Raw genomic sequence first — 22,153 nt, 5'->3', positions numbered from 1 at the left:
GGCACTTAACAACAACAACAAAAGTGTCGTTGAGTGGGTTCCGACTCATAGTGACCCTGTGTGGGGTTTTCAAGGAGCAGCTGGTGGGTTTGAACTGCCGACTGTGCAGTCCATAGTGCCCTTGCAGTTCAGTGTTTATCCTGCAGTGCCACCACCCTAGGGCCCCTTCTCTGTTGTCACCCACAGGGAACTACAGATCAGTTTATCAGCTTGCTGAATGGCTTCGTTGATTTTCAGAGGAATCAATGAAGCTTCCAGATAACTTATATTCTTAAGGCACAGATTTTACATTCTAGAAGTGGACTTATGTGTAGAAACTGGCCTTTCAGCTTGTCCAAACTGCCATGGAAGGAGTTCTACTGAGACTGCTGCATGGGCCACAGTGAGGCAGCACAGTGCTGGGGGGCCCAGGAGCCTGGGTCCTGGGGGTAATAAATGCTGCCTGTGAGCAGGGTGTTGGGCACTGTCTGTGTGTGTATGTGCCCAGCTGCAGCTGGACTGGGTGCCGTGGGCCACATGAAGTGCAGGCCGTCCCCTCAGGAGTCTCCCTGGTGGTCAGTATGGTTCTGCTGTGTGTTCCCGCCCCTCGTGATCTAGAAGGTTCCAGTGGTGACTCTCCACTCTATACCTGGTCTTGCTGAGCAGGACAGACTGGTGTGTCTGCGTCATTTCAGAATCACCTGTGCTCGGGGACGCCTTCGGGCAGCCTGTCGTGTGTTAGAGTAAATCTGTGGCTGCTGCGATCCCCATCTCCCTGCCCTTCATCTGAGAGTCCTGTGTTCCATGATGAAGCCAGTGCTGACTTTGAGCCCTCTCCCTCCCTGGGGGTGGAGACGGGCTCAGCCAGGAACATCCTGGTCTTTGGGGAGCACTGTGCTGACCCCTACGTGGCTCCCAAAGCAGAAGGAAGCCGATGGCTCTTTTCCCGTCCCGCTGTGCGCTCGGTCTCCCTACCCTAGTGCTGACCTTGGGGCCTGAGGTTGAAAGGGCTGAGGACGCATGGTGGGGTCCTGTGTGGGTCAGACCCCAGCCTTCGCCGCTTCTGGGCAATTCGGGGACCTTGTTGTACACGTTAGGTTGACCCTGCCCCTTGAGGACCTGCACCTCTCAGCTGCCTCCAAGTACCCCTTCTTTGGGTAGGGGCTGGGTGACCCCTGTTGTGGGCCCATGGGCGCCTTGTGTCCTCATTGCCTTCCCACGGCCCCCCAGTGGTTGGACTGACATTCACACTGTCTCTCCTAGTGTGCGAGGTGCATGCAGTGTGACACCAAGTTCGACTTCATCACCAGAAAGGTGAGCCCCCCACACAGTGGGCAGGGTGGGGAGGGCCCCCGTGTGGTGTTTCCTTTCGGGGGAGTGTTAGGTGGTGTCAGACTGGCTTTACACTTTAAACAGTACCCTGGGGAGGATATGTGTGCATGTGGCTGTGTGACCACCGGCCAGGTGTGTGGGCAGGTGACCAGGAGGGGTTGTGGCTGATAGTGCGTGTCCCCCAGCACCACTGCCGTCGGTGCGGGAAGTGCTTCTGTGACAGGTGCTGTCGCCGGAAGGTGGCGCTGCCCCGCATGTGCTTCGTGGACCCCGTGCGGCAGTGTGCCGAGTGCGCCCTGGTGTCTCAGAGGGAGGCCGAATTCTATGATAAGCAGCTCAAGGTGCTGGTTGGCGGTAAGCTGGGTGGGCTGCCCTGGATGCACCCCCACCTCGTGCTCCACTGGTTACTGAGACTCCAGAGAGTCCGCTGTCCAGTGAGCAGAGATGCAGCTTTGGCCTGGCTTTTGCGATGGCGCTGTGCTCTGGTCCCCTCTGCCTAGTCTTGTCCACCTGGTGGAGGGGTCATCTGCCCCTCGACATGCCAGTGGGATTTGCGTACCTCTGACTAGTCCCCCTTTGCCCTGTCTTTGAAGAACGTAGAGTCCAGGGAGCATCTGAAAGCCAGAGCAGGCCTGGGCACTGGGCCCTGTCAGGCTCCACTGGGAAGCTTGGCCCAGGTGGGAGAGCACTGTGCCCAGGGTGAGTCTCAGAGTGCCAAAGTATTCACTCTTGTTTTGTGTCCTAAGGTGCTACCTTCTTTGTGACTTTCGGAAATTCAGAGACGTCTGAAATGATGGTCTGCCGTCTTTCCAGCAATCAGAGGTGAGAGCCCAGCCGTCTGGCTCCGAAGTGTTATCACCAGCAGTAGGCCTCCCTAGCTCAGGCTCACCAGCTGACAGTTTGGTTTCACATAGGTTCTTGGTTCTGGATGGAGACCGCCACTACGAGATTGAAATCACGCGTGTTTCCGCTGTGCAGATCCTGACCGAAGGGCTCCCTCCTGGAGGTAACAGGGCTGCAGAGGGGTGGCGTGGGGTCCAGGTGTCGATGCTGAGTGTCTGTAGATGCTCCTGATACGGTTCATTCACTACTGGCTGTAACCAAGGTGAAGCTCTGAATACCAGTGTGATATATGACCCAGATTCCAAACAGTTGCCCATTAGCAACCAGTGTTTCTTGCCATGTCTCCCCTCCAAGTCTGAGCCTTGTTCCCCTTTGTTTCCTTGGCAAGCTTCTTATACATCCCAGCCTCTCTGGGCCCATGCAGCCTCCGCCCCTCAGGGGTACCACTCTGTCTGCTTTCTGTTTCTGGCCTCTTTGACTGTTCGTTCTTTCTCCCCACTGCGGCCCACCACCTTGATGTAGAAAACGACATGTACACATACACCAGCCTCCTGGAGAGCCAGCTCGTCTCTGCAGGTCAGCGCCCTCCCTGGCTCTCCCAGCATGCTGTAGACTTCTCTCCCTGGGCCATCTATGCAGGGTCCAACACAGTCACTTGGGTAGGGATGCGAGCCCTGGCTCTGGTGGCCCAGGTACAATGGGAGGGACCAGATGTGGTGGAACGTTTGAGTGAAGGCGTGTGTCGTCTGCTCAGCTCTGCGGTCTCAGGGGTAGCACTGTCCGGTGGTCACACTGTGTGTTGGGTCCTGAGCTGGGCAGAGTGGCAGTGTTACAGCATCTCCCCACCCGGGTGCTGGGAGGCCGAAGCCTGTGCGTCCACCTGTCCCATGGGCTAGTCCCTGAGCACAATGGTGTCACAGGTGGCATTAGGCAGCTTACCTTCAGCAGGTGTCAGTGAGCCTATAGCTGAGCAAGAGCAGGGTCAGGAGGGGCTGGGGTCGGGTCAGCTCCACGGGCGGTGGGGCTCAGAGGAGCTGGGATCCACCTGTGTCCCCCTTGCCTGCTACATCCTCTGAGTGGAAGTCTGGCCTGAGCAGTGGCCTCAGCTCTGGTGGGGGGCTTCTGGCACCCAAGGCCTCCTTGTGGTGGTTTTGGGGTACAGCGTGCCCTGCTCTGCCCTGGTGTTTGTAACCACTTGAGTCTCACTTGAGCTGAAGGTAGCAGACACCCCATGGCCCTGTAGACCAGGGTCAGCTCGCCTTGTGTCTGGGCCTGATAGTAGGGGCTGTAACGTCCTGCAGCCGCTTAAAAGCAGCTGTGGACAATGAAGCCTGTTCCCTAAAACTGCATTTACAAACCCACGTGGTTTGTCAGCCAGGAAGCTGGGGACAGATGGATGGAGAGGAAGAGGTGGCTCTGGGCTCTGAGACAACAGGAGCTTGGCTCGGGGCCTTCGGGACACGAGTTCCCTCCACAACAGCCCAGCCTCGGTTGCCGGGCTGGCAGGAGGAGTCTTCCGAGAGGCGGGTTTTCTTGCTGAATGGAGTTCTGGGGTTGGGTACAGGCTGGCAGGAGGCATTGCTCCAAGTGGGCTGTTCGGGCAGGTGGCATGTCTCACAGTGATGTTGGTGAGCAGGATGTGGAGTTCCTTGGGCATGGACCCTGTCTGCGGTCTCTTCCATTTGGATGGCCAAGGGACCAAACCTGGGGTCTATTGTCCACCTGCCGAGTGTGGGGGTCTTGTCTTGAGGTATAGCAGGTCAGTTGTGGTGGGAGGCCTCTCGATTGGCACCATTTGAACCTGTCAGCCCGCTGGGTGCCTCCTGACAGACCTGGGTGCCTTCCTGTGTTCCCCTCCTAGGAGGCAGCGCAAGGGTCTCGGGCATGCTCCTGCAGTACACTGTCCCCGGGTCAGAGGACGGGACCCAGATGAAACTGATGGCTGGGGAGGACGCCAACGCCAGCAAGAGGCCTGCAACTATGTGGCTGACGGCCATGCACAAGGTAGGGAGGGGCAGGCCTGGGGACAAGGGTCTGCTACCTCATGGGGAGAGGCTAGCCTGCCGCCTACATGTCTGTCTGGTTATCTCGCAGGCTGCCAAGCTTCTGTATGAATCCCGGGACCAGTGAGGGCCCTGCCCGTGTGCAGCTCATGTGGTGCAGTCGAGGATTTGGAGACGTGCCCACTCACTTAGTGCAATATGTCCACAGTGATTACTACTACTTCACAGCTCTGTTAGTGTGTGAGCTCTTACTGCTGCTTTTCCTGGGCGGGAGGCAGAGCTGCACGACCACCACACTACTTTAGCATCCTCTGTCCTGCATTAGGGCTGAGCACTTGGGCTTCCTAGAAGGGTCTGCCCTTCCGTGTTCACGTTTCTGCTGGGCCCTGCGGTCTGCTCTGTCACAATCTGCCTTAGCCTGTTTTTTGGGACCGTCATCGACTCTTGTCTCCTTTTGGGCTGTGAACAAACTTTTGATACTTTGCTAAGGGAAAAGCGCCAGCTTCATGTTTTGTATTTCGTATTCTTTCACTTTATTGAAATGACTGTACAGCGATTTGTATATAAAGCTTATAATGAAAACCTATTTTGAAAATACACATGGAGCCCTTGTCCCATTGTCCCTGCTCAGAAGAAAGACGGTGGCGGTGATGGTGTGGGAGCGGTTTATTGTGCGCTGACAGTGGTCAGTGGGGCCCTTCTCACTGTCACTACAGCGTCAGCGACTATTCATGTATTTACACATAAATTACATACAAGACTCACATGGAAACAGTGTGAGGGCCTGCTGTCAACAAGGGACCCCCCGTGTCCGGAACGTATGCTTGGTGCGAACGCGTGTTGTATGGATCGGAGTCAGCGACGTGCCTTTAAGTCTAGGTGAGGAGCGCCGCTGCGTCCTACCCAACTCACCCTTGGTGTGTTCCTTCAGAGCAGAGGGCGCCAGGAAAGTGGTGGCTGGGGTTCTGGTTCTAGAGATGACATTAAACCTCTCCTCCCACCTCACGTGGAGTCCTGATAAAGCAATAGGACTGCCACTAGGTTGCTGGTTCAGACCTAGCAGCCCTATCGGGGTCACCTCACACCAGCACTGGGCCCGCCGCCCGCTTCAGTGATTGAGGAAAGGGAAGGGTGTGTGCTGAGGGGAAGAGCAGGAGAGCCATCTAGGACAAGACAAGGCCAGTGGGTGCCTGCCGTGGGAAGTACAGGGCTTCCTTCTTAACTGGTGATGGGTGGCTTCTGAAGCTGGGCATTTATTTGAATTTACAGAAATTGGAAAAACTGTCTGGAGGCGTGAGGACTGGCGAGAGGGCCCTCTTGTAACTGCGGTGGCGCTGTAGGTGCCGTCAACTGTGTGAGTGCCGTGAGGGCGTTCATGTCTGGGGAGAGCATGGCTCATCAGCCCCGAATGCACAGGGCTGGACCGCAGTTCAGGCGAGGGTCCGCTGCCGTGGTTTGATCCGTGGATATAACTGGGAAACAACAGAATTGTTAGTGCCTGGAGAGGGTGCTGAGGTGCTGCCAAACCCCACACTAGGTCCCACATGGGACCCTCACTGTCTCCTGGCACTCCACCCCTAGGGTCTTGTGAAAAGCTTGTCCCTTGCCCCCTGGGGGACAGCAGCGGGGCTGCAGATCCAGCCGCCCCCTCGTTCCTTTACTAGAAGGTGCTGAGGACGTAGCAGCTCCCCTCCACCACCCCGTCTTCCTGAGAGATCGCTGGGCATCATGGATGGAGTGAAGGGTCGCTGTGGCTCCCGTGAAGATGTCCCTCGACCCCCCACACTGCCCAAGTTCCCACTGGGTGTGTTCTGTGACTGATGGCCGGCTGCTGGGATCACTCACCCCGAGGAGGTTCTTGGGCACGTAGCCCTCCCGGTCCCCGAGGCAGGCCCACCACCACTCGGTCTCATTCTCATCCTTGCGCCTCAGGATGGTGATGGCGTCCCCTTCGTGGAAGGACAGCTCGTCGCTGTTCTGGGCCTCGTAGTCCCATAGCGCATAGGCCACGCCTTTGTTCATCACTCCCAGCTTCTCCTGCACCCCTGGGGGAAGAGCAGGAGTCAGCCCCCAGGAGAAATGGGGTTGTCCGCGAGGCTGCTGGGCTCTCCCAGGGTGCCCTGTGCTGGTTGTGTCATTCGACACGCCTTTAAAGGAAACGTGCAAATCACACCTGGACAGTCTTGTGGGAGTAACGAAAGGAACTGGGGGTGCTCGGACAGCAGCGCTCACAGACGGCTGTGATGGCTCCAGCCGAGCCACATTGACCAAGACCACACAAGGGCCTTCCCTCTGGACACCAGGCTCCCATGCATTCCCTGCATGGACTGGACTAGCCAGTGTCCCATGTACCACCCCCCACCCCCACCCCACACAGGACTAGCGGGCATCCCATGTACCCCAGCTCATGGCACCCCCGAGAGCTACAGGCCTCTGTTCTGTAAACTGGGCAGGTGGGGAGCATGGGTGTGCCCCGTTGGCTCTGTTTTTCATTTTCAGGGTCTGAGGTCACTCACTCCAGCAGTGAGTCCTCGGCCCAAGGAAGCCAGCCCCTCCAGCTGCTGGGATGGTTGTCTTTGGTCAGTCTCACTGGCCTTCACAAGACAGGAGGCCTGCCCTGGGCCTGGACACAACTCGAGACTTGCTTGGTGTCCAGCCTCAGGGAGGCTCAGGGCCCTGAGACACCCCCCCCCGCCCCCACACGTACCATAGAGGAACTGGGAGCACTGGATGTAACCCTCCTCCATCTCTTCACATTTGTCCGCGGCCGTCTCAATGTCGCTGATGGTGGAGGCAAAGATGGCGGCCCCGCTCTCGACCAGCTGTTTGCAGAGGTGAACGCTGTTGCAGGATGCGGCGCAGTGTAGTGGGGTCCTGGGTCACACAGGTCAACAGGTCAAGCCAGCCTGGGGGAGCACGCTCGGGAAGTCCCTCAGCTGCCTGTCAGGGTTGGTTTCCACCCTGCCCCATGGGCTCCACACTGGCTGAGCCCCAACAACTCCTGTCTCCTCTACACGTCCCAATTTCTAGATCATGCCGGCTTCCCTCTGACAATGTACTGCCCCCCGCCCCAGACCCTCCCCCTGGTGCCTCACCATCCGTCACTGTCAGCTGCGTTCACATTGACCCCAAAGTCCAGCAGGAACTTTACGATGTGGTGGTGGCCGGCACAGACTGCGTTGTGCAGCGGGGTGATCCCTTCGTCGTTGGGCTTGCTGGGGTCTTCCACCTGGGACACGGGGTCCTTGTGAGTCCCCCATCTTACCCGACAGTACCCTGCGGGGGTGGATTGCGGCTCACCTCGTAGATGACCCTCTGCACCAGGTCAAATTCCCCTTCCAGAGACGCGTCCAGGAGCAGCGCCAGCGGGTTGAACCTGACTCGCAGGCTGTGCCCGGTCCGCGCCGAGTTGGGCTTCTTCAGGTTGGTGCGTTTGCCCTGCCGGGAAGCAGCATGCTTATGAGGCAAAGTACCAAAGTCACGAGTGCCATCTGTTCCCGGGGACTGAGGGGGCTGCTGGGGGGTCACACTAGAATCCGGCGGCCAGCTGAGGACACCCAGCTCACCCTCCCTTCCGTCCACACTGACCTGCCCCCAGCCCCTCCCCTTCAGCTGCTCCTGCTGAGGACCCCTCAAGGCTGCCCACTTCCTGACAGGCACGGGGAAGGGAGGAGTGCCTAGGGCTGGGGGCACTCACTGTTGAGGCTGCAAGTGGGGGCACAGTAGAGGGCAGCAGTGACGGGGGGGCGGGTTCCTCCCCTGGAGAGGGGTCCTGGACCACGGGGCTCGGAAGCTGCTCTGTGGGGGGGACGGTGGCCACGTTGTTGTTGTCATCCTCTGCAGGCTCTGAGGGGTGTGGTGTGGTTGGGGGGCAGATGAGAGGCTCGGGGGAGGGCAGCTCGTTGTCATTGGCATCTGACGATGGAGCCGGCTCGGGGGGCAGTGGGGCCGTGGGCCTGACGGGCTCCTCCAGGTTCCCGTTGGTGTTGGCGTTGCCATTGTCCACATCGGCTAAGGTGCCCATGAAGTCCTGTGGGGTGCTGGGTTGGTAGAAGGGCGTGTCTTCCATGCTGCCCGCCAGCGTGTTGAAGCGCTGGTATAGCAGCTTCTGAATGTTGGGACCGCCGGGACCCTCGGGCTCTGTGATGGAACTGCGCTTCTTCAGGGGTCGTGGTGCGTTGGCCAGCTTCCTGCGTAGCGCCTCTAGGTCAGCATCACTCTGGTAGCGCAGCGGCGAGTGCACGATGGGTGTGAGCTTGGTCGGACTGAGTGGTCTCGGGAGGTTCTCCACGCTGCTGTCCCCGGGTGGCGCAGGGCTGTCCTGCTCCAGCTCCCTCTCGGAGCACTCGGCAGATGGCAGGGGTGCGGTGCCACTCGACGGAGGCCCGTGGAGGAAAGGGAGCGGGGATGGCGATGTGGAGCCGGAGGGCAGGACGGGCTTGCCGTACACTGGGGTGCACAAAATGCGGGAGGAGGGAGAGGTTTAGGAGGTGTGTTTCTGCTCAGGATAGCGGAATTCAGACTAGGTGAGCCGGGCCGAAACCCCCACTGAGGCCTTGAGAAAGGGGCGTGCCTCCTCCCACTTGGTGGTTTACACTTGGGCTTCCAGAATGGCTGCTGTTCGGGATTAAGTAAAGGTCGCCAACCTGACCCTGCTCTCAACCAGCTCGCCTCGTTTTTCTGACCAATGAAAGCACAGCACTACACTTGCAGCTTGAGCTGGGGCCCACGTGGACACTGGGTCTCCTCAGAGACACCGAGAGGCCACCAGAGCCATAACCCACTTGCATCCCAGTGGACACCCCAGCCAGACACAGGGAGCCTCGCACCTGCTCTCACAGACTTGCTGGCAGCGCTGTGCCCGGCCTGCTGGTAGCTCTTGGGGGGGGCAGCTTGCTGCAGGTACATGGAGTAGATGGAGCTGGAATTCACTGTCTGGGGGCCCTTGCGGGGGGACTGCGGCCTCGAGCCCTTGTCAGCCAGGAAGGGTCTGATGGCCACAGTCAGGGGGAGCTCAGGCCGACCGTCCCCAGTTGGAAAGGCAGGTGGCCCTGGCGGTGTGTGTGTGGGGCTCGGGGGTACAGAAATCCTCTGCTGAATCTGCTGTGAGGTCCCTGGCTGGTGGGGGGGTTTCTGCCGGCTCGGCAAGCCTGCAGCAGGCCTGGGCAGGCTGCCTTCTTTCCTCCTCTCTAGGGAACCCGTTGGCCCGGGGCCCAGCAGTGTAGGACTTGGGAAGGCTCCGGAAGTCGGTGGCAGCGGCTTGCCTGGACCTGGGATGGGGGGTGGCACTTTACCAACGTCAATGCCCTGAATTTGGAGAAAAAGAAAAAAGTCAGCCTTTCAAGAAGTTCAGCCCACTTACATTAGTCTTAAGAGAGCATAACTTGCTAAGTAAGGGGCAGGCCCCAGGCTGGGGTTAGAGGCCATACACAGTCACGGCCTGTCAGCAACAGAACTGGCCTTGAGCAGCAGATGCCCACAGTGTGGTGGTCCCTGCTCAAGACTCTGAAAGTACTTTGGGTGTAACATGGGGCAACAGGGGCTTTGCCCATGGCACATACATAGCTCCCATCAAGATCTGAGACAGAGCAAAGGGGCTGGCTTATGTCATGTGCCAGAGATGGGACCTACCAGTTTCTCCGCAGTGCCTAATGCTGCTAAGGGTAGAGGCTGGCTTGAGACGGTGCCCTGCCTCACAGGCCCCTCCACGCCCACGTCCTTCCAGTCCACACTGCCCACTGGTGCTGACTTCATGGAAGCGCTAGGATTTGGTTTCAGCGTTGGCCAGTTTCCATCATTAGCTTGGAAAGAACACAGAATTGAGAGGTTTTCTTGACATCTGGAACCGAGACCAGTACCAGGCTGCAGAGAAAGCTCTGAGCAGCGTTCTGGTGGCCGCAAGTCATGGTCAATGCAGAGGGACGGCCTGACTGGAGGCTCCCATCGAGTCCACCAAGCAGAATGAATACTGAAGCCAGATTTCTAGATTCCATAGCATAGTGTATGATCACAGGAGCTAAGGGTGGGTTCTCACTGATTTGAGCAGCAGGAATAATTTCATTGTGGTGATTAGAAAGCCAACCGTCAACCCCAGGATTTCCAGTTAGTGACACACAGGTTCGCACAGAGCATTTTCCAAACTGAAGAAGGCCAGCAGCATGCATTCTGAGCCACAGGTCCTCCTGATGGAATCCCCCCCCCACTCCCTTGGTGCTGAAGGGGGACAAGCAGGAGCATCGCTGTTCTAGGACTACACCGGCCCTCTCTCTCCACCGTCTCCAGCACCATGGCCAGGGACACAGGCCCTCACACAGAACTGTGCCTGGGACTACACATCATGAATGTGCTCACTGCTAAATGTCACCACAGGCCAAACTACATGCTGGCCCAGCCCCACAGGGCCCTGGGGAGGCCTCCACAGTCCCACTCCAGCTGTCCCTTGCTTGCTCCCTTGTGATCTGTCCACTCTCTGCAGGTCAGAAGGACACATGACTAGGAGCGTGCAGGCTCCCTAAGGACATAGCAAGCGGAAGCCATGAAGGGCCAGCTGGGGAGCAGCAGGAGCCAGTGTGCCCTCCTGAGGTTGCCTGCAGCTGTCCAGTGGCCTCAAGACAGTCTCTGGATACCAGACTCTGGCAGCACAGAGGAAGGGTACTAGAAAGGGACAAAGGACAATTCTCGTGAGGGAGGTTCTTGCACCAGAAATAAACCTGAAAGCTTCATAATGAGCTCATGTGAGAAATAAAATGATAATTTCTTCAAGTCTCCTCTTGTGCCAGCTCACACACCCTGTCTGGGGTGACCTGCAGAGGTGGGGACAGGAGGTGGTACATGGTGCCCCCCTTGTTCAGGCTAGATGCCATGAGCAGACCTTTCTCAGTTTGGAAGAAGGAAGGGCCTGCTGACTAACACATGTGGCAGAAGGGCAGGAGGGCCCGCTAAGGCTGCCGGCTGACGTACGGTTTACAGACAGGCCCACATCCAGATGGGACACTCTCCATGCACTGGCCACTCTGGGTTTGCTGTGACCATCTGTGTGACAAGAACCAGAGCAGCCAACAGTGAGAGGTGAGAGCCCCAACCCCACAGTTCCCCCTTGGGGGCCTAGGGTTCACCTCAGTGTTGGGGGGTCAGTCCAGGTTCCTGTGTGCGGTCGGTCACCTCACAGCACAATGTGCTTTGGAGCTCTGTGCACACCTAGTGAGGAGGGTGTGGGAGAGGCCCTGCGGGGTACTTGTCAACTCAGTTCAGCAGAGAGGAAGCTCACTTGCTGCCACTGGCGATAGTGTCCAGGAGCCCTGGTAAGGCACTGGGCTACACACTGGCTGCTAACAGCAAAGCCTGTAGTTCAAACCCAGCAGCCATGCCTCTGGAGAAAGATGGGGACTGATAGTTTCGGAAACCCAGTACAGGCTGAGTCAGAACCGACTCCACAGCATGCAGCTGCTCTTACCACAGGTGGTTCACACAAGAACCAAGGCGTTCCTTCCAGCCACCCCTCCAGGGCTCCCACCACCCTAGAGCAGTGGGGAAGAGGTCGGGTTGTGGGTGGGAGTGGGGGGTCCCTGCTCTCGACTGGTGTCACAACAGGTATATGGGTCACTGCCCAGACTCAAGGCCAGGCTAGAGAAAACGAAGCAAAAGACCACATGGAACCACCTACACCAGCCCTGAACCAGACCAGGACGAGTCTGCGTGAGACCAGGTGCGCACAAACTCTGGCCTCTGGCCAGCTCTCTGATCCTCCGGCAGGTGAGCAGACCCCCAGGGAGGACTGCGTCATCCTGGTGAGGGCAATGCAGGCGGCAGACAAGGACACTGTCGATACACAAGTGGTCACAGCCCACAGTTCTGTGGTGTCAGATGTGCTGGGGAGGGGGCAGGACTGCAGCACCCCCAGACACACTGAGGCACTGTGTTGAAGAGCGCCGCCACGGAACAGGATGTCCCAAGTGGTTCTGACACCTTGAGAGAAGACTTGGGTGTCTGCTGCCTGGCTGGGGGTCTGTGGTCACACCTATGCCCTCCCACTCCCGCAGTGGACGGCCAGCACCCCTCACCAGATCTGGATCGTCCATGTGTGGCGCTGGGGGCCAGGCTCAGGGACTGTGGCTTGACGGGGTCCCCCGGGACTGGAAAGCTCCCAGCATTGGGCACCTGGATGTAAGGCCCAACAGCAGCGACTCGGCCTGACGCGCTCAGGGAGGCCTGTGGTGACGACGTGCCGTTCACGCGGCTCAGCTGAAATCGGAGAGGGAGAGTCGGCACCGTCCCTTTCCAGGAGGGCCATACACATGCACGCTGTGAAGCGCTCCACAATAAACACCCCATAAATCAGCACCCAGAACGGCTGAGAGCTTCAAGGTGGGACGTCACCAACAGCCCCCACCGTGAGGACAGCTGTCCCCTCTAACAGCCGCCCATCTGCGGCAGAACGGAGGAGCTCGGTACCAGGAGCCTTTTCCTGTGGCTGCAGCTCCGGCTCCACAGGTGGGGTGGGGCCAACACTGGACACTTGTCACCTCTGGGGACGAAAGCAGGGTGGCAAGCATGGCCATGCTTTCCCTCAAAGACAGTAGTTACTGCCTTTGAAATTCAGGACCCCACTAAAGGTCGTTTTTACAAATGACCGTGAAGTCCTGCTGTGTCACTGTAGGATAAATAAGGACCAGTAAGGAGCTCTGGTAACGTAGTGGTTACGAATCGGAAGGTCGGCAGTTCGAAACTAACAGCTGTTCCATGGAAGATGAGGCTTTCTGCTCCCGTAAAGATTTACAGCCTCGGAAACCCTGTACAGGGTCGCTATGGGTCAGAACCGACTCGACGGCACACAACAACAACAACAGATGGAGCTGCAAGGTTGGCAGTTCAAACCCACCAGCCACTCCTCAGAAGCTATACAGGATCATCTGATATGAGTTGGCATATTTAACAACAACCCTGTGGACACCCTTAGCTTGGGTGCTTCTACTCACCACCACCCGGGTTACTGCTAAAATTCTGCCCCTGATTACCAAGCACGTGACAACTGAGCTTGGGGGCCAGGGACAAATGACTCAGGCATGGGGAGAGGCTGAGTGGACTTTGCTTCTGAAGGCTGTGGGGTAGGGGAGACGTGCAAGGCCTAGGTGGACCATCTCACCGAAATTGGCTCTTGGTCACGTGCCTGAATTTTTTTCCCATAGAGACGCTGGCGCAGCTCGCTGATCCGCTTGTCCATCATGGCCACCTCCATGCTCCGCTTGGTCAGGAGCTCCTTCTGCTGCTGCAGCTTTGAATTCTGTTCCTGGTTCAGCTGGTTCCGAATCTGCAAACACAGAGCGCAATGCTTACAATCTGCATTCATCCAGGGAGATTCAAAAAGCAGATGTGGCGCCAGTCTCTGCGTCATGTCCATGTGGTGCCCAGTACCTTGTGGGGAAAATGGCCCAAAGTGTGTGTTGCCTTTAAGCAAACAAAATGATGAACACAAAGAGTAAAGATGTGTAAGTTCAACTATTGGCCTTGGTGATGGTATGGTAGGGACACTTGTCTTGGTACAGGGCCCTCTCTCTGGGCACCAAGCTCTGCCTCCGACAGGGCAGCATCACACTGCACCCACGGAGTAGGGTACCTCCTGAGGGGACTTCAGGACCAAATAGAGCACACCACTGTGATGATGCCTAACCCTATACTTTATACATCTACGAATTTCTGGAAAACAATGGGACAGCCAACAGTTGATGCTACCAACAGTGCAATTCCAGAACTTAGCTCAGACTCTGCATGACCCCTTTGAGTAATGGCGTTGTTAATGGGAAGCTTGGGACTTAACAAGAGCTGCACCTGACCAAGGCCTTAAATATACAAATCTCATTCTACAGCCAAGTAAACACTTTTGTACTGAAAACCTTACAAGTCAGTCACAAAGATCCACCTTCTGTATGATTCCATGGATATGAAATCGCAGTACAGGCAGATCCAGAAAGCAGGTTAGGTTGCCTTGGGCTGGGGGATGGAATGCCTGGGGGTGGCAGTTATGGGGAGTGGGTTTTTTTCTGGGGGTGATGAAATGATCTGAAACTGAATGGGTGACAGATGTCTAACTCAGAGATGTCCTAAAATCCACTGAATGGGAGATAAATAATCTCTCAATAAGCTGTTAAGAATGATTATTTTGGGTTGAATACATCTTGTGGCTTCTATGAAACTGGAACTCGTTAACTGGCTTCCTGACTGTGCCCAGGGTGCAGGGACTACCTGTAGCTCCTGGTAGAGTCTTTTCAACTCCCCGGCGGCGGCCGGCCCCGTCAATCTGCCGTTGTACGACTGGAACCCGTTGAGCTTCCCTTTCTTTAGATCTTCCAGCTGCTGACTTAACTGATCAACTCTGAGGATAGCTGTTTGTACCTCCTGCTTCTTCTCCTGGAACATGGCACTAAACCTTTCTATTTCAGCAGCTGTAATCCCCAGCCAGAAACAAAATCACACACACAAATTGTTATTTCAACAATGGTATCAAGACCATGGCATGACCTTTGGGGTGGGGGGCAAGTGCGTGCATCTTTAGTGGACCCTCTACCTGCACGAGTACCATGGACTCTAACTTCACCCAGCGTCAAACCCTGCATAGAAAGTTGTAGTGTGCATATTCCAAATACTTCATGCAGCAACAACTACGTTTGTGTTGGCTGCTGAGTGCCTTTCCGTGAGGGCAGTCAGGCTAAGCCAGGCATCTTAATGCATCAAAAGGTCCACCACACCTGAGAGCGGGACCCCAGGAATAAGTAGGCACTAACTCTGGTAGCGTAGTGGTTACGAATCGGGCTGCGAACCTTAAGGTCAGCGGTTCGAAACTACCAGCCGCTCCGCGGGAGAAAGATGAGGCTTTCTACTCCCGTAAGGATTTACACCCTCGGAAACCCTGTACAGGGTCGCTATGGGTCGGAACCGACTCGACGGCACTTAACAACAACAACAACAACTTAAATGGGGAGTGAAACCAACAGTCCACCAGAAGAAAGCCAGCACATTAATACACACAGAAAAGGGGAGCCGCGTCATGCCCAAGGACCACTCATCTGGCCAAGCCTGTCCTCCTAGCTGCAGAGAGCAGAGGCCAAGGCCATCTGCGTGGTGGTCAGGGAGTGGCTCTACACAGCTGTGGGCGGGTGGGCACGTACACAGGTTGCCATTCACGACTTTGCTGTAGTCCACCTGCCCTCTCATGGCACGGATTTTCCTCAGTTTACTCTCCTGGGCTTCCACGCGTTCTTTCAATTTCTGAAGTTTTTCATTTTCAGACACAGACTGCTGCTGACGGCGCTCCTGTTGTTTCAGAAAATGTAAACGCTGTTCCTGGTAAGAGGGAAAAAGCCTCATTTGACAATGGACGTGTACAGTTGCTTCTGGCACCAGATACATCTGGGTGGACCCTGTCTGTCCTAGGCTAATGGTATAGAAGTTAGGGGCCAGAGGAGTTCTGCACACCTGGAACCCCACTGAAGGGACCCAGTGCAGCAGCGTGGGGGGGCGGGTTTGGGTTTTTTCAGATGGATTTTACTAAGCACCCCGATGTGCAGAGAGAGCATGGCTGAGCTCCAGCTGGCCTCTCTTCCTGCTGCTAGCTAGTGCCAGGCTTCCTGAGTCCCTTAGCTCACTTCCTGCAGGAAACAACCCTGGCCAGCTCAGGCTTTCATAGGAAGGAGATAAGGCATTCCGTGGGGACAAAACTCCCAATGGGCTAAATGACACTCAAGAACCAATGTGGCTGCTTGCTTCAGTGTTAACTTCTTCAGAAACGAGCGAAACACTTGAGAGTAAAACAACAATAGGAGACTCCTAAAATAAAAACAGGTGCAATACCCTTCGATAGTTTTTCTTTTCTATTCAAGTGAAAACCTACTTTGAGGATAGCAGTTGTTGTTTAGTGCTGTTGAGTTGGTTCCAACCCACAGAGATCCTGCATAGGATTTTCAAGGACTGGCTGGTGAGCTTGAACCACTGACCTTGCGGTTCAAACTAACTTTGCAGTCCAACACATTAGCCCAGGGCGCTATCCAAACAAGGATAACAGTAAATATGAGATATTCATGGTCCCATGGTGGTGGTGGTGGTTATGTGCTGTGGAGTTGGTTCTGACTCATAGTGACCCTGTTATAAGGTTTCCAAGTCTGTAAATCTTTATGGGAGCAGAAAGCCTCATCTTTCTCCTGTGGAACAGCTGGTAGTTTCGAACTGCTGACCTTAAGGTTTGCAGACCGATTCCTAACCACTACATTACCAGAGTCCCATATATATGTATAAAATGTACCTAGAGGTTCAGGTGTGATTATGCAGCCATTTACAAATTACATTACAAAATACCTGATTACATATATTTTAAAAAGTAACAAAATTGGAGTCCTGTGGGCTAATGTGTTGGACCGCAAGGTCAGTTTAAACAACAAGGTCAGTGACTCAAAGTCACCAGCCACTCCTCGGAAAACCTATACAGGGTTGCTACAAGTTGGAACCAACTTGAAGGCACTTAACAGCAAAATGTAAAAATTAGCATTGACTTATGATTTAACATTATTAAACATACCTAAAATTATTTTTAATACAGTACTCTTAGATTAAAATTTGGACAGAAAATAAGTATATTAGAAAGTTTCTCAAGACTTTAAAACGATCTACACATGAAAGGTGGACAATGAATAAGGAAGACCGGAGAAGAATCGATGCTTTTAAACTATGGTGTTGGAGACAAATACTGAAAGTACCACAGACTGTCAAAAGATCAAATAAATTTGTCAGAGTAAGTGCAGCTAAAATGTTCCTTAGAAGTCAGATGGCAAGACTTTGTCTCTCATACTTCAGATATACGATCAGGAGGGACCTGTCCCTGGAGAAGGACATCATGCTAGGTAAAGTGGAGGGTCAGAGACAAAGAGGGAGATGGACTGCCACAGCAGCAGCAGTCATGGGCTAAAGAGAACAGCCTGGGAGGATGGTGCAGGATAGGGCCGTCTTTCAGGCTGTTGTGCAGAGGATCGCTGAGTCAGAACTGACGAGACGACCCCCTAACAACATCTTCTATACTTCACCTTAGAAACCTTAGCAGTGGGATAAAATATGTTCCAACTTAACTTTTCATTGTTTCGTCTTGCAAGACCACTTTTTCAAACTAGTCTCCACTTAACATGAGTGGAGAGCAGTGAGCTCAGTCACGGAGTAAGTGAGGAAGTGCCGGCATTGGGTTACGTGGACGGCTCTCTGAAGAAGATACAATAAGCCTACCAAGGATGACTGAACCACGGGGTAGAGGAAACTCAGGCCCCCCTGTTCTGGGGCTGCAGCGGCAGGTGCAGAGCCTGATGGAGATGAGGAGCACCACGTGGCCCAGAAAGGCAATCAACCAAAGGAGCTCCTAGTAGGACTGTGAGATGTGGCCCACCAGCTAGCCGTCTGTAGCGTCTCACTGTGGAGGCTGGGGTCCCCTGGAGTGCACCCCCCCACCCCCAACACCACCCCCCAGGGCATCTTAGAGAACAAAGAAGAGCTTCCTGTCTTTCCAGACTGTCTCCATCATTTGCATTAGGGCAACTGAGCTTCTGGGCTCTGTGTGTGTGTGTTGAGGGTCTGATGCTCTTCCCAACTTCAAGAAGCTGAAAGTTTCACTTATTATTACAGAAGTGAGGCTAAAACATGAAAGCTGGTGTTGAACCCTTTCCCACCTCTGGTTCTGTCACTTACCTTGGCAACCAACATTTGTTGCTGGTTTTCAATTTGCTGCTGTTGCCTAGCTGCCATATCTTGGAGCTCTGAGAGTGTAAGTTCAACACGTGGGTTCCCAACCTACAGAGAAGGAAACACACTGACACTGGGGCACGTGCTTCTTGGTGTTGGAACACAACAGCAGTATTTGCACCAGTTCCCTGGATGTTAGAAGAATATAAATTAGCTTTCTCATCAGAACTTTTCCTAGTTGACAACTGCTTCTATCAGACAGATATTTAGGAGGGTAATGTGGCACTACAGGATAAGCACTGGACTGCCAATTTCAAGATCAATGGTTCAAACCCACCAAAGGCTCCTCAAAAACCTGAAACTGACTGAACAGCACACAACCACACCAAGTCAAAAAGTACTGCTACAGAGAACAAACACGATGGTGGAGAGGGTGGAAGTACAGTGAGGAGCTCCGTCAGCAACTACACAGAATATGGGACCAAACAGGCTCAGGGACGGTCCCAGAACTCTGAATCACGTATTAAGGAATATTTAGAAGGTTGGAAGGCTTACAGCTGGGGGAATTTGTAGCAGAAGCAAGAAATCCATTGTTCCTAATTCAAGATGCTCAGCAGCTCCCAGAGCCACCATCTTGGGTAAGACCAAACAGGGGAAGGATCAGAGCAGCCATGGATGCCTCACAGAACTGCAGAGATAAAGGTGTGGACATTCTTTTTTTTGTATCTGTTTACTGGTCTCTTGCTGTCTGCCTACCTCCATTCTGGTGCCTAGAGGGGGTGTATGAGCGAGTGGACACTCCCCCTCACCCCCGGAGCATTCTACTATGCATGCGCACAGACCTCCTCAAAGTTTAAAGAGATAGTTTCCACTTAAAACCAAATGGCCACAACCAGCCCTGAACTGTTTACAACTAGAAAAAAGGCCTGAACAGGGACTATGGAGTGGGACAGACAAAAAAGGAAGTATGCCAAAAATTAAATCCTAAGTTATGTCAAAACAACCAACAGTGGCATCTTGAAATTTCTCTGAAAGAAGAGTGAAAAGGGAAGCCCATCTCCTGATCACATCTACCTGGAGGCAATCAGAAAGCATAAAAAAATACCAAAATACACACCCATCTAACTATTAAGGCCACAGATAACTCCTGAATATGCCCAAAAAACAGAAGCAGATTGACCATAGCAGCACATGTCCAGAAACGAGATAAAGTGACTGAGGCAAATAAGCTGGAAGTAGACCTACACTCCATATTGGAAGATGGGCAGGCTTTGGGAATGCCTGAGAAGGAATTCCTAAAAATGATTATAAAAGGTATCAAAACACTATACAATGCAGTTGAGAAAAATAAAGAAGAAGTCAGGAAAGTGCTATAGGAACAATCAAGTAAGATAGATAGAGCATTGGAAACAATTCAAAACCTACAGAAAGAGGTCCAAACGATTAATAATAGAACTATCAGAAATGGACAATACATTGAAAGGGCAAAGGAATAGAATTGAAGAGACAGAAGCTAGAACTAGTGAGCTAGAAGATAAATCTCTCAACACTACTAAGATAGAAGAACAAACACAAAAAAGGATAAAAAAAATCTGAAGAAGGCCTAAGATTCATGTTGGATAACATGAAGAGGAATAACATAAGCATTACTGGCATTCCAGAACAGGAACAATCACACAAGCCCACAGAAGAGATAGTTGAAGAGCTTCTGGAAGAAAATTTTCCTAACATCATGAAAGTGAAAAGGTAAGCTTCGAACCTCAGGATGGATAGACCCTAAAAGACAATCACCAAGACATATAATAATCAAGCTCTCCAAAATCAAAGATAAGGACAGAATCCTGAAAGCAGCTAGGGAAAAGAGAAGTGTAACATACAAAGGCCAGTAAATCAGATTAAGCTCGGATCTCTCAACAGAAACCATGCAGGTAAGAAGACAATGGGGAGACATATATAAAACCCTGAAAGAAAAAAAAAAAATGCCAAAGGGAAAAAAAAAATGCCACCCAAGAATCTTCTATCTAGTAAAACTGTCAATCAAATATGATGGTGTAATCAAAACATTCCAGGACAAACAGAAACTAAGGGATTTTGCCAAAGCCAACCCTGCTATTAAAAACATCCTAAAGGATGTTCTGTGGACTGAGAACCCACAAGAACAGACAACAACTAGAGAATGATGTACATGGCAGCATCACCCTGAACTCAATCAACAAACAAAGAGTCAAGAACAGAATAAAATGATAAGAACAGAGGATCTGGGAGGTCAGTCTATGATCAAAACAATTACAATGCGAAAGAAGGTAAACACAGAGGAACAGAGATACAGGTGGTGGGAAGGTCAGGTAGATTATAGGATAAAATAGACTGTCTTAAATGGAGGGAAGAATTAATGGAATATAAGGTAACCACAATGAGGGTTGGGGTGGGAGGTTTAGTTTGGGTGTTGGGGAGGGCAATACAAGAAGGGGGGAGGAGGCGGAAGGACAAGATAGATAGAGGAACACTGAGACAAGTTTGCATGTCCTAAGTGGGACAGAGGTAAATAGTGATGTATGCTCAACCTTGGAACAACAGGGCTCTGGGATACAGGGATCTAGGTATAGCCTGAAGAGGGGAAATAATACTAAAATATTTGACTGTCTTATAAATATTAGTTTCCCTTGTCTACTATTGTAAAATAGACACTTGAGTGGTATAAAAAGGAATGTTGGAAAACATGATTAGAGAAAACTTGTAAGCCCGCCTTCAGCCTATTAACTGATTGGGAATACCTGAAAGGGGTTCTACAACTTGTCTAGTGAAATAGGCCTCGTGCAAAGCCTTTACAGAGTATAGGACCTTAGGTGGAATCCTGAGTCCCATCCAGAACCTTATCAGGTGGAACATTCCCACTAGAAAGGACAAACAGACTAGCCTTGAACAGCTACAATAATAGGAGATATATCTTCAAAGAAAGATCACCAGGAAAAACCCAAAACAAAAATATCAGTATGACTGGCAAGCTGTTCACCAGGAAGCCATCAAGGCAAGCAGTCAAGTTCCTTCAGGACAAACTTCCCTCTGAGACGGAAACGCAAAGGGAACACATGAGCAGGCATGTAAGCTTGCTGGTGACCATGTTGGTCTACTGGTGAGTGGAAGAGGGGGAAAGGCAGCAATGAAGAAATGGGCTGAGTTCAACCACAGTCCATTGACTCCCGTTGACCTGGAGATGAGAGAGAGAAGTGGTAAGGACTGGTTGGTCTAAGGTGTGGTGAGACTTGGAGACACAAGCCCATGGACAAGGACTTAGCCACAGAGGGCTAGAGCTGAGAGTAAAGCATCCAGCTGATACGAAGTGAGGGGAGATGCACAAGAACACCCAAACTTGCAGACAGTATCCTTTTGACCTAGCCTCGATGGCTTGATAATCAGAACTCGACTAGAGGAAGTTTACCAAAAAAAAAAATTTTTTTTTGATAAAGGAAACAAGGGTAAATTGCTAAAATTTAATGAACCTGACCTATACTCAGAGAGGTAGTTACTCTAAATACTAACAGAGAGGGACGGCGTCTTCACATTAAGTATCAATGCTATCCCCTCTGTGCACAGGGTAGATAGGGACGGGCAACTTTATTGGCTACCTAAAATAAAGGCACGAAGTGACTGGCTTACAAGGTTTCAAGAAGGAGTTTAGTCTAAGCGTATGGGGGGAAAGAAAGAGTCCCCACTAAATAGATTTCATCTTGTCTAGATGGGTCTGGTGAAAAATGATGGGGATAAGATTTGTATGATTCAATAGTGAATAATTGTTATCATGACTAATTGCGACTGTCACAATTGTAAAGGTAGAAGTTTTGTAACAAAAACAGGGGAGTGGTTAATCTTACAGTCCAGAAACAGAGAGGACCCTAGGACTATCAAGGGAGAAGCGCACAAGCAGAATGTGGGACCTTATTCAGAGAAGCAGTGACGCGCCAGACATGGAGGCAGAGATGGGGGCATGGAGAGGGGGAGTGGCTGAGGACTCCAGATTCATGGGAAGATAGGGACTAAGAGTTGGTGGCCAGGAGGCAGACTTGCAGAATGTGCCCTTTGGAGATGTAAATTATTATATATGCCTGAGTGGGTTTTTTGTTTTTTTTTTTTAAAGTTAAAGTGGATAGAGAAGACTGATGGTACATGGAGGGGATTATAATCAATGTAACAAAACAAGGTGTATGATTTGTTGAATGTAAAACTGATGATATGCCCTATAAACTTTCACTCAATACACAATAAAAACCTTAAAAAAAAAAAAGTAC

The 22,153-nt window shown here is 52.8% G+C and overlaps 2 protein-coding genes across 3 annotated transcripts in view; one reads left to right on the top strand and one right to left on the bottom strand.

The window, feature by feature from the left end:
* The window catches only part of ZFYVE21 (zinc finger, FYVE domain containing 21), an 8,800-nt gene extending 4,516 nt beyond the window's left edge, over positions 1–4,284 (top strand). The window contains exons 2-8 of one of the 2 annotated variants that reach the window (XM_006839495.1): positions 1,243–1,293; positions 1,497–1,665; positions 2,058–2,133; positions 2,226–2,317; positions 2,677–2,730; positions 4,016–4,158; positions 4,249–4,284. In XM_006839495.1, the coding sequence (XP_006839558.1) occupies positions 1,243–1,293; positions 1,497–1,665; positions 2,058–2,133; positions 2,226–2,317; positions 2,677–2,730; positions 4,016–4,158; positions 4,249–4,284 (621 nt within the window). The remainder of the gene's footprint in view (positions 1–1,242; positions 1,294–1,496; positions 1,666–2,057; positions 2,134–2,225; positions 2,318–2,676; positions 2,731–4,015; positions 4,159–4,248) is intronic. The other variant, XM_006839496.1, reaches the window with a different exon arrangement.
* A 1,303-nt stretch (positions 4,285–5,587) lies between these two features.
* Positions 5,588–22,153, bottom strand: part of PPP1R13B (protein phosphatase 1, regulatory subunit 13B) — a 45,721-nt gene continuing 29,155 nt past the window's right edge. Inside the window, exons 4-16 of the mRNA XM_006839494.1 lie at positions 17,874–17,975; positions 15,320–15,494; positions 14,397–14,596; positions 13,324–13,464; positions 12,218–12,398; positions 9,789–9,958; positions 8,987–9,464; positions 7,855–8,606; positions 7,458–7,595; positions 7,253–7,386; positions 6,865–7,031; positions 6,003–6,202; positions 5,588–5,629 (exon numbers count right to left, since the gene is read on the bottom strand). Coding sequence (XP_006839557.1) covers positions 5,588–5,629; positions 6,003–6,202; positions 6,865–7,031; positions 7,253–7,386; positions 7,458–7,595; positions 7,855–8,606; positions 8,987–9,464; positions 9,789–9,958; positions 12,218–12,398; positions 13,324–13,464; positions 14,397–14,596; positions 15,320–15,494; positions 17,874–17,975 — 2,880 coding nt within the window. The remainder of the gene's footprint in view (positions 5,630–6,002; positions 6,203–6,864; positions 7,032–7,252; positions 7,387–7,457; positions 7,596–7,854; positions 8,607–8,986; positions 9,465–9,788; positions 9,959–12,217; positions 12,399–13,323; positions 13,465–14,396; positions 14,597–15,319; positions 15,495–17,873; positions 17,976–22,153) is intronic.

This window comes from Chrysochloris asiatica, unplaced genomic scaffold, assembly GCF_000296735.1.
Source record: "Chrysochloris asiatica unplaced genomic scaffold, ChrAsi1.0 scaffold00025, whole genome shotgun sequence".
Taxonomy (NCBI): domain Eukaryota; kingdom Metazoa; phylum Chordata; class Mammalia; order Afrosoricida; family Chrysochloridae; genus Chrysochloris; species Chrysochloris asiatica.
The sequence above is the reverse complement of the archived record's forward strand: the minus strand, read 5'-3'. Positions and strand labels throughout refer to the sequence as shown.